General features: G+C 48.1%; 5 protein-coding genes across 5 annotated transcripts; 2 read left to right on the top strand and 3 right to left on the bottom strand.

Moving 5' to 3' along the window:
* Positions 1-3,733: 3,733 nt before the first annotated feature.
* Positions 3,734-4,174, top strand: TGAM01_v209977 (hypothetical protein; the record flags this gene model as incomplete). The annotated part of the gene is made up of 1 exon (XM_018810903.1): positions 3,734-4,174. The coding sequence occupies one exon, from the start codon at positions 3,734-3,736 to the stop codon at positions 4,172-4,174; it is 441 nt and encodes a 146-aa protein (XP_018655891.1).
* A 527-nt stretch (positions 4,175-4,701) lies between these two features.
* TGAM01_v209976 (cupin domain-containing protein) lies at positions 4,702-5,256 on the bottom strand (the record flags this gene model as incomplete). Its single annotated transcript, XM_018810714.1, has 1 exon — positions 4,702-5,256. One exon carries the CDS (start codon positions 5,254-5,256, stop codon positions 4,702-4,704), a length of 555 nt encoding a protein of 184 aa, XP_018656087.1.
* Positions 5,257-5,810: 554 nt separating this feature from the next.
* On the bottom strand, positions 5,811-6,277 carry TGAM01_v209975 (hypothetical protein; the record flags this gene model as incomplete). Its single annotated transcript, XM_024550684.1, has 2 exons — positions 5,811-6,038; positions 6,173-6,277. The coding sequence occupies 2 exons, from the start codon at positions 6,275-6,277 to the stop codon at positions 5,811-5,813; spliced, it is 333 nt and encodes a 110-aa protein (XP_024404560.1).
* A 2,419-nt stretch (positions 6,278-8,696) lies between these two features.
* Positions 8,697-9,545, top strand: TGAM01_v209974 (hypothetical protein; the record flags this gene model as incomplete). Its single annotated transcript, XM_018810712.1, has 2 exons — positions 8,697-9,072; positions 9,115-9,545. 2 exons carry the CDS (start codon positions 8,697-8,699, stop codon positions 9,543-9,545), a joined length of 807 nt encoding a protein of 268 aa, XP_018656085.1.
* A 218-nt stretch (positions 9,546-9,763) lies between these two features.
* Positions 9,764-10,617, bottom strand: TGAM01_v209973 (hypothetical protein; the record flags this gene model as incomplete). Its single annotated transcript, XM_018810711.1, has 3 exons — positions 9,764-10,247; positions 10,358-10,445; positions 10,515-10,617. The coding sequence occupies 3 exons, from the start codon at positions 10,615-10,617 to the stop codon at positions 9,764-9,766; spliced, it is 675 nt and encodes a 224-aa protein (XP_018656084.1).
* Between the last annotated feature and the right edge of the window lie 686 nt (positions 10,618-11,303).

The following is an 11,303-nucleotide window of genomic DNA, read 5'->3' as shown; positions in this document are numbered from 1 at the left end:
ACGCCCTGGATGACAGATTTGGTTTGTCAACTAAATAAAACGCTTCCACGAAAGACCGTATCAAATATGACTGGACTACAAAAAGCAAGTCAGATCGTTATAGGGAGCGCGTTCAATATGAAGCCCTTGCAGAACATTGGCGGCACGAAGTCAAGCATATGGTATTGTATTGGCGAATGAACACTGATGGAAGAATGTGGTGGCCGGCAGCGTGAATTGGCACCAAAGCTAGAGCGCCCCAAGATTGCATCGAAGCTGAAAACAGCTACGGAAACAAGCATCGATTGCGCAGCTCCCCGTTCAGTGCCCCTCAGATGAGGCTCGCAGGGCCCGTAGCCGTGGAGCCGGTTGGTCGGATGAATATAGAAACTATAAACCTTCAGCGTCTGCGAGCTCCACCATCGGATAAAAGCAGCATTTCTTATGGAGCTCCATATGTAGCATTCCGGCTTCCATTTCGCAATTTTGTCTTTTATGAATGAGAACATTCGATTAAACGCGCCTTCATAGTATATCCGACTGCTGAGCACAGTGCTTGAAGCTGCTCCCTTCGACCAATACTTTGAGGCAGCATTGTCCGCTGCTGCCTGGTCAAATATAGGGGGCGCACCAATGGATTGAAATGTTGAGGACTATAACCGTCCAAGTGCATCTACCAAGGAATGATGGACTGTGTTGTGACTCGACCGCTTTCCTAGCTCCCGTGACCTGGTGACACAGGAACGGCTAAGCCGAGAGAGTATCTAACGGCGTCTTTGGATCGATGTCTATTAGGCCTCTGTAGACTTCCGATAATCACTGAATTCCTCCTCGTGCTAGTGTATTATCTAGACTAGTTAGCCAGTTCCATGGAGGGAGGTCTTCTGATATAACGCCCAGGAGCCAGAAAGAGATGAGAGGGACAAACGGACAACATGCTGGCATGACAAAGCCGAGAAGTTCTCTTCTCCCCCATGCCATCGGTTTAATGCAGTATCTTGTCCATTTCAGCCGCCAGATCTCTTGCGATGCGGCTTAAGCGGCCGTATGCTGGTCCAGATCCTCGTACGATGAAACGTTGACCCGCGTACCACAGACTCATCCAGTAGTCGATCGCTACTTGCTTACTCAAGTGCTCTCACGTCTCATACGCCTGACTGGCTGAAGGAAGATGAGGTGTAACCCGGCTGCAAACGAACGGCTCGGTGCCGGGCGTCAAAAACTAGCCAAGTTTCGATGCTGCCTGCGCACTCGCCGTTTCTCTAGCGGTATAACATCGCGACATATACCAGAAAAGCCGAGATGAAAACTTGCCCCAGGACCATACGACAGTGTCACTCAAGTCAATAACTGTTCCCGCTACCCGTCAAACCATCTGCTTCCAGGGCCATTTGCTCGTATAATGCTGTTCGTCGAGTGCAGAGCGAGAGAAGGCTCGAAGCATCCCAACAAACCGCATGGCGCATGGCACATAGCCGCTGCAATGGCACCTAGAATAGATCCCATCCATCAGCATATGCACACCCTCATGCCAGCCATCTTGGTTACGCCTCTGCTGTAGGACACGGGTAACGTGCGTAGAGCTCCATGAGCCGCACAGGTGCAACCGAGGCCAGAAATGTTTCGGATACATATTCACTGAGGTCCCTCTTCTGGAGCAGCGGCCGTCGTCCATCGCCCCGACTCGCCGACCTGTCTCAGCACGACTATGTCTGACTTCGGCTCCCACGGCTTTCTCTGTCCCAGGACCGCCATGGCTGCGCGTGGTCTATCGTGGGAGTAGTAATCGGCGCAAAACGAAGTCTGATTCATGGATAGTCTGCGGTCTAAGATTGGTTTTTAGTGCTGAGAAAACTGTGATATCGATAGTTCCACCATCAGGTCGCGTCTTGTCTCATATTGCTCTGAAATCGTGGCGGGCAGCTCCTTCCTTGCAGCTTATCGAGCCGTGCGGCGATAGCCCAAGCCGCTCTATCACCAAAATCTACCGAAATCATCTCGCTTGGCTCTTTCTTCTCCTTGCAAAGTAGCTGTCAACAGCCAGCTTGAGGACTTTAAACCGTAAAAGCTCCCCATTCTTGATTGTCTTTATCCCTCCCCTTTTTGCAAGGAATCGATCGCCTGAAATCGAGAGAAAGCAGGCACTTCTCGAAAGCATGGCAACAGAGTATCGTGTGTCGCTCTCTTATCCGAACCCATCTCTGGGCCAGATGGGGACAGGATCACAAACTTCCAACTCTATAGATGACGAGGCCTCTCGCTCAAAATTTGGCTATGGAAGGTCGCAGCAGGTCAAGGGCTTGCAACAGGTGGTCTTAGTCGTAACGTATGGCTCATCTCTCATCTACACTCTAATTCTAACGATGACAGGCTGCTTAATGGTCTTTTAATCTCGACCCTCGATACGTCGATCGTATCTACCTCTTTGGTCACGATATCAAATGACCTGGGTGACTTTGTCAATGCGCCGTGGGTCATATTGGCGTATTTGTTGACATACATGGGTTCGAATCATGCTACCAGGCCTAGAGAAATAGTCCACTCTAACAAGGTTCATTAGGATTCGCCGTCTGCATCTCGAAAATGAGCGATATATATGGACGAAAGAACATTCTCGCTCTTTGCTGGGTCATTTTCTCTGGATTTTCTTTGGGCTGTGCCAACGCTAAGAATATGGCTGCACTGTACGTATTTTGTGACCGACGTTCCCTCCACCGCAAAGAACGAAAGGAGTTAGTGACACAAGCCTCTTAGCATCGTTTGTCGTGCATTTCAAGGCATAGGAGCATCAGGATTATACAGTTTGACGCAAATAGCCCTTGTCGAAGTCGGCCCTGTCCACCGCCCTAGTCTGATGGGAGCCTTGATCGGAGCAACGCTTGCTGTCGCCTTTATTCTGGGCCCTCTCCTTGGAGGTCTGATTTCAAGGCTATCTGACTGGAGGTGGCTTTTCAACCTCAAGTGAGTTCAAGATCATGTCAACTCCCCTTGACCTGTGCTAAATTACTGTTCGTGTTTGTGACCGCAGCATCCCCTTTGGACTGGTTTCTATCCTCGCTATTACAAGCTTTTGGCCTCAGGAGGAGGTCTCTCACTTGCTGTCCTGGGAGGCATTTACCAGTATTGACTTTTTCGGTGGCGCTACTCTGCTTTGCAGCTCATCCCTGCTTGTCTTTGCCATTCAACAGGCTGGCTCTCAGACGTTTGCATGGTCTCATCCGATAATCATCTTAGCCTTTGTCATATCCGGCTTGAGCTGCATTGCATTTATATGCTGGGAGCTGATTCTAGATTCGAAGAGGCATCGTCATATTGAGCCAATATTTCCAATTCGTTTGATGCTGAGCAGGGTCTATGCTTCAGGTCTCATGTAAGAGCTCCATTTTCGTGTACCCCTGAATAAGTCTTGACGTGGTGATGCAGACTTACTCTTCTCACGGGATTTTCATACATTTCTCTCACAATTGTTATACCGGAGCGATTCCAAATCGTCAATGGAGACAATGCTCTCATAGCCGGCATTCACCTGTTCCCACTTCTTTGCGCTTGCGCGATCGGATCCTTTCTGGGCGGAGCAATATCTAACCGGCAGAATAACACTTCATATACACTCATTGCGTCATCTTGTCTCCAGCTTATAGGGCTCGGATTGATGACAACGCAGTCAAGAGAAAACAGTACACAGCCGTCTCAGTACGTGTATCAGGCATTGTTCGGATTAGGAGTTGGCCTCTGCTTTTCTGCAACGACCATCATGACGAGCATCTCTACAGCCGAGTCAAGTGAGAAGGCTACCGCACAGGGCGCCATTGCTCAGGCCCGAGTGTTGGGGGGCAGCATAGGGCTCTCCATCTGCACAGTCATATTTAACATTCACGTTAACCGATATTTAGAAGGACACTTGACCGAACCACAGCTTGAAAGTCTTCATCGATCGCCGTTATCAGGACTGCAACTACCCATCGACCAGCGAGATCTAGTTAAGACCGTCTATGCTGGAGCATATGCTGAGGAGATCAAGATTATGGCCTGTGTTTGTTCAGCTATGGTTGTTGCCACTTTTTTCACTCTGGAAAGGCACCCTGCGCCTCTTACGAGAATAAGGTCGAGATCAGAAGGAGGCCGGTTTTCAAAGCGTGGGAATGACTCAGAGACGGAAATGATTAGCATGGGCAGTGCCCGACAGACAGCATAAGCTGGCTCTAACCATTTGGATCACCACATTACAGTTGTTTACTTCCTAAGTGCGACATACGTGCGAGGCATGTTCCTCTTCTGTTCAACTCATGCAAGATGATCAATCTGACATTTGCTGAGATTCTTTCCCCATTGTTCTGCTTACCTATGATATATCTTGCTACACAGTGTGCTTGTTTTTACTTTATTTTACTCATTTCTCGGTCCGTTTCGTTTTTTTTTCTTCACCTTCTTGTTTTTTTTTTTTTTTTTTTTTTTCTTTTTTTTGTTGAAACAATTTGGTCATGGGGTTGCAATTTGGGGTTTGTTGTCTGGTGTTACGGCTTTGGCTTCCTGGGGGACGAGCGGTCACGTCAATGTATGATATGAAGTCTTTTCTTTTAGTTTATTTCTCCCACGTATTCCTCTCGCATAGGAGAGCATAAAAGGGGTATAAAACAGGCGTCTTCGAATGCACCTCCTCCTCTGATATAAGCTGAGAACCATTCAGTGGCAACGCCAGGTTGTCTGTGTTCCAAAGATAGCTCACGTATTCAACACGGGCCCTTGGTCACCATAGATGGGGTCCTTGCTAAACCAGGGTAGATTCTTGATGTTGCTTATTTTGGACTCTTCATCTTGGCTGCCGTAGCACATGTCCCAGTTGGCACCATTTGGGTAGCATCCAACCATCAAAAAATGATCGCCATCCATGTCATCAAGCAGACGGTGGCCCACGCCTGCAGGAACTACAATCACATCTCCTCGCCCGACGACGGATTCTACACGCCCAGGGTTGTGCTCGCCTCCAAAACAGAGCCTCGCACGGCCGGCCGTGACGCACAGCACCTCGTGAGTTGTACTGTGGAAGTGCGTGGTGTCATACATTGTATAGCGCCATTGCGGGGTGACGACGCCAATCTTGCAGACGTGCGATTCGATCCGGTCCGCGGAGGCGTCTGCAGGGACAAAGGCGGAGTGGTAGATGATGAGGGGCTTGGAGTGGAGGGACGAGTTGGGGATGAGGTTGTGAGCTGGAATTTGGTGTTTAGAGATGCGGAGCTTGGAGAGGGGCGTGAGATAGGAGTCGGGAGGGTCCATTGTTGGCTGTAAATGGATGATTGAGAAGAATGAGATTGGGAATGGGAGTTTTGCTAATACTCTTCTTTTACTTCTTTTATTGGTTAACTATAGGTATTCTGCCTTGGCATCTTTTTGACGTGGCAGTGGTAGGACTGGGAGGTCAAGATGATGTAATGCGAAGAGATGTGGCGTGTGGCAGTAGCAATCAGTTTGCCCCTTGTGCTTCTATTCCCAAATGCCTAGTGCTGCAAGTGTTTTATTTTTCTTGGCAAAATGTGTTGCATGCATTTAATAAGCATTGGCGTCCTTCATCGATACTCAGGTACAAATATAATCATGCAATGATAATGTAATCAAGACACCCGCCTCTTAATATATAAAGTTTTCATTAGTGTTTTTTACTATTAGTTTTTTTGGGGAGGCTTTTGATTCTAAGGTCTAAAATGGCATATTTTAGATATTGCCGTGCAAGTGCTTATAGAATTCCAAGCATGGACAACGTGGGTGAACAGTAAGTAGCTTTTCGCTATCGTTTTCCCCCGTCTCCCCCTCTTTTTGTGTCTTTCAATGACTTAGATGCCTCCCGTGAGCAGTTCCTTGAAGTAGATTGTCATCAGTCCTCCGACATCCAGGTCGCGAGCGGCCGCCTTCAGGGCCTGGTGCGCGGGACACTCGTCGTCGTAGAACCGCATGTCCTCCAGGCTGGCAAACTCAAACTTGGCGGCGAAATCGTAGCCCTGAGAACGCTGGTCGGGCTCACAGGCGCCGACGGCCATGCTGAGAATGTAGGGCTTGCCATCCTGTTTTTGGTCGAGTTAGCCCGTTTGCTCTATGCTGTGCTGTGCTGTGCTATGCTTTGTGCTGGAGAGATATTTTCATGGCTGTGCTGTGTGAGGTTTTAGATGGGATGGGCCGGAAAGTGAGGTTTTGTCACCTTTGTGCTTGTATCTCTGACGGTTTTGTAGAGGGCCAGGAGCTTTTCCTGGTGCTCCTTGTTGGGGAGCTTGAACATGGTGACTCGGTGGACGCGTTGGGCCATTTTGATGGGATTTGATGTTTCTGCTATGGCGCACAGGACGAGCTGCGGGGGGGTTTATTAGAGAATGAGACAAGATTGAATCCTCAATGGAATTGGTGTAGAAGCGATGAAATATACAGTAGGAGAGAAAGAGAGAGAGAGAGGTCAAGGATTGCGGAAGTGAAGCTAAAGAGCATTTATTATAGCGACGATGATGTGAGCATGGAATTCCTCCGTGCTGCTAGTAGGTTTGGACAATTGCCGAGTTTGGGTACTTGATGCTGCGGCTGGTATCGGGAGAACGAGTCGAGTAACTGAGGGGGTCTTTTCAGCGCGGAATGAAATCGGCTGGCCGGCCAAACGGTCGTCTTATGGGCGATGCGGGAGAAAGAGATGAGCAAATGAATGTGTCTGATTTTTAATTATCTACTATACTAATCAATATGATTTTGTGGCTTTTTCTCTCCTTATGTCTCGTTTTTCTGATGATGTGATAGCCGCGGGGTTTATAAGGGAGCTGACTTGGACTGGTGATCTTGTACAGGAGGTACATGTAGATGTACTGCTATCCACAAGAGCCGACTAAATGTACAAGCGGTACTGGCCGAGGACGTGGAAGCAAAAGTTGATTACCTGCGCTAGATGAGCTGCCTCACTTTTCCCCAGAAAGAAATCCGGGGATGACCTTTTTTCCGGGAATGCACTCCGATGTACTTTGATTTCATATGTGCAGGCACGGAAGATGCAAGTACCTACTAGATCTGTCGACTAAGCAAAATGAGAGCTATGAGCCAGGACCAACATCTTTTGTTTTAGCAGACAAATGAAGTATTTCCCACAGAAGCAGGAATGAAAGAAAAATCCCATCATAAATTTGATTGATTGATAAAACGACACCGTACTTTTCTTAGTATCATTTTCGCTATTACATTTTTAACTGGTGATATGGTTAAATCGTTGCTCAAGTAGGTACATTCTGTGCTTTTATATGTCCCCAATCAAGTTCGCCTTTTTACTTAGTGGATTATCCCCCGAACCCGCCCCAAAAAAGTCTCTTTTGCCCTCCGCAAAAACTTGTTTCCTTGTACGTATATGCATGCGCGTCTCGATGAACTACCTACTAGTACCTATCTGCCCCTGAGACGTTCTCCTGAGCAACAACAAAAAAAAAATGTCGAATATGTCGAACCAGTTGTTGATCAAATGTTTAAGGGGTTCGGCCTTCTGACAGATGAACTCCCATAATTGAATCCACACCTGAAAGGCTGTTTAGTGGTATATGGTTAGAAAGTTACCATTTTACGACGCACTTACACGGTACGGTGTAGTCAAAGTGAACCTTCCGCTTGCCCTTGATGGATATATTACCAGCCTCTTATTCCAATTGATTGAGCATGCAGTATATTCATCTCTACTACGTACACTTTGATTATGCGGCCATTGTGCGATGGCACGAAAGCCTGGTCCTCAAAAGCAGCCACTTCTCTACATTCCCTCAATTTGACCAAAGCACGACTCTTGCGGGCCGGTGCCAGTTATCTTTTGCCATCATCATCAAACATATTTATAGAGTTTGGGCGATATATTGCTTTACAAATGGAAGCTTACTCAAGAATAATTCTGTAATTTTCCTTTTCCACACTGGCTGAGCACGAATTTTGAGATGCAGCGGAGTATGGTGTGGCGACCACTCGCTCAGACTTCAAGGCGCACTCTCTACATTTCTCCTCAATCTTTTAAAGAAATTCTGCAAACATCCAATCAAAGTGAAAGAAGCAAAGTAATAAGTTATAGAGTTATAGAATGAACTTTATGAAAATACCGACTGCTAGGTATTTATGACGTTGAAGATACTAAGTGCCGTGGAGCTCAGTGATTTCTCCCTTCCTATTTTTCAGACTGAAGTAATGATTAATTTACACGCTGAATTGAATTATGTTTCTACACATACAGCATGATGATATAATAGAGTACAAGCTCAGTTTCTGGAGTTTCTTTTTAATAAAAAAAAAGGTGGTGAAAACCCCTATTTTGAAGAAACCCCCTCCTCTCCTGAAAGAGACCGGATGTCTTGACGCTCCTCTATATCCCAACCAATAGTCCCGTCCATGTCAAATTATTGGAAAGACAGCGATTGCAAATGAACCAAAGTTCTGTAGACGTGTCTACTTCACGGATACTTACATATATACAAATTTGCACCGGGCGTTAAAGCCACCGGGACGCTCGTCGTCGGCCTCCGACCCGCCCGCAATCACCTGGCTCTATAGGATTGTATCTGCAGGTATATAAAGGGGCATATTTTCCTCTTCCTTCTGACATCTTTTACAACCTTCCACTATCCCCATCTTCCACTATCTCCATCTCCCACTCTTATCCCCGCAAGTATATTGCCTTCTCTTTGACTTCCTCCTCCCGCAACTCCACTCCTACAAGCATCATGTATTGCTTGGAGCATTGTTTCCACGTCGTGCCTACTCAGAAACTTGAGTTAGAAGATGTAACCCCCATCCTCAATCATTGTGAAGTCTCCTACCGTGGCTACAACTTCTACTTTTGCGCGGTGCATCAAGCCTACCACTGCATGTTCCTCGAACCCAACCTCGATCAACCATTGCGTGGCGAATGCGCTGTCTTTTACTACTGCCTGAACGTTGTCCTGGACGAAGACTATGATAAACCTGCCGAGCCGCCGGCCCCCGAGGGCAGTTATCGCAATGCCATCGCCAATCGACTGATTGATATGGATCCGTGGATCCAGGCCAGCCACGATGTCGATAACCCCCAGCATCTCCCACCCCCCGTGGCCGACGCGGGTGACTGATTTAGAGTCCCACGAGATGACGCCACGTTCCAAGGCCTCGGCGAGGTTCGGCTTTACAATCCTCGTCAAGGCCTGGCTCGTCTCTGTTTCCGTAGCCCGACGGGAGCGATTGGATGGATGCCCTGTGGCCCAGATATTGGCCGCCGCGCAGAGTTCATTCACCTGACCGAGCACGAAAGGGATGGTGATCCTGTTTTCAAGCGCATCCGCCTGTGGGCTTGCAAGATGCAAGGCTACTATTACATGCCCAAGGACATCCGCTGGTGCCTATGGGCCATGTACGTGCTTTGCACCGAGGCCCTTTACAACAACCGGGACGCGGATGAGGCTGAAAATTGGGTGATAAGCGACCTCGTCACCAGTTTATGTGTTATGCTCCGTATGCTCTTCCATGTGCTCCAGCTTCCAGTCCTTCACCCCATATCTGCGCTTGATTGGCGCGATCGTCGTCTTCAACCGTCCTGATCATTTCACAAGTTGTAAAAGAAGGATTGTTTTCAAGTGCCAAGTGAGTGATTTGAAGCAGTAGATGGGACACAGGTTGAATGGATTTTTATTTCCATTCTATCGTCGTCTATCGTTCTAAATCCAGGTACTTATCCAGTATCAAGATCGACCTGCTCAAAAGCAAATCACCATCGTCGTCATCTCACCTGCTTCCTTCTCTCAACAAAGCCACCAGCTCAGCTTCCCATTGCCAAAGAGACATACACCCCCCACACAACTCCCGCCAGCGCACCCACCAGATTCCTCCCCTGAACGGACTTGACAAGCGTAAAGTTGACGAGCGACACGGCCGGCCAGAGCTTGGCGGCGGCAAACATGAGCGACCAAAACTCAGCCTTTGCCTCTTGCCAGACGACGGCGAAATCCACGACCCTGAAGTCGACGGCGTTGGGGCTGGACCAGTACTTTGCGGCGGCGGGCAGGTTGGTGATGCGCGGGGCGTGGAGCATGGCGTGGCGGAGGGAGCGCGTAAAGGTGCTGAAGAGGAGCGTGTTGAGGGCGGCGCCGACGGTTTGGTCGAGGGTGAATTTGATGATTGTGTTTGTGAGGGAGAGCTTTGGGGGAGATTTGTCCTTGCCCTTCTTCTCTTTGGAGTCTGGAGATGATTTGGATGGTGGGGGGCTGGGATATGCGGGGAATGTTGATTCGAGAAAGTCTTGCCTGTGTGTCGAGGTCAGTAGGCAATGTGATGGCATGAGATGTATATCTGGAGGAGACAGAGATATCCAGGACATCAAGATATGACGGGCAGCGAGTGAGAGTGGGAATACTGGCTCACCAGAGAAAGTTTGGCGGCGTGCTCACCACCGCAAACAGCACAAACTGAAAGACGGGCACCCAATCTATCGTCACGACTTCCTGTGTGTACGTATTAGCTATTCTGTATGAAAAGAAAACTTGAATTTTTAAAACAAAAAGAAAACCAACTTGCATTGTTTTTGTACGCCGTAATAGCCTGCGCCAAAATGTTGGACACGGCTGCCAGGACAGAAGACTGCAGAGTTGCCTGCACAATGGGTGACGGCGCCATGGTTTCGTTTGATGGCACTGTTCTCCGGTTTTCAATTCTCTCTCTCTCTGCTTTTCTGTTTGAGACTTTCCCAGGCGTTTGCCGTAAGAGAAGCTAGGCAAGTGTTGGATATGGCTTTGAGGCTGGAGTTTTATCAGATTTCGATGGGAAGAAAGCAAGCCGAGCCAAAGCGATATCGCTTTCAAATACTAAATACTAATCCTAGGGCGGTGAAAATATGCTGTGGCGTGCGCGTTCCACCAGGCTACGGAAATCCGTCGTAGCCTAAAATACTTGCTATGTAATGCAAAGAGCGTTGATGACAAGCTGCCTGTCTACTAGGTGGTTTTGATAACACGTGGAAAATACATGAGTGATTGTGTGGGTAAAATGCCCAGTAGTTTATTAGGGACAGCTCACGCAATGCGGCTCTGACGAGGAACCAGCCAGCCATAGGAGAAAGAACACTTGTCATCAAGGATATTATGGTGTGATTATACTGCTTTTTATTGTCTTTTAGTTTGCTTTTGCGTATCATCAAATTTGCAAATATATCTGTTTCATGTACCTGATGTAAAAGACACCTGGCGCATGTTCCTTTCCTCTGTCTGAAAAGGTCCCCAAGCCTTCTCTTACACCTCGTGTCTCGTCTGGCTAGAAATTAACGGGGGATAACGTGGGATATAGCCTCTACCAAACCCCGCAGT

This window comes from Trichoderma gamsii (genome assembly GCF_001481775.2).
Source record: "Trichoderma gamsii strain T6085 chromosome Unknown Scaffold_54.2, whole genome shotgun sequence".
Lineage (NCBI taxonomy): Eukaryota > Fungi > Ascomycota > Sordariomycetes > Hypocreales > Hypocreaceae > Trichoderma > Trichoderma gamsii.
This window is presented reverse-complemented; position numbering and strand designations above follow the sequence as displayed.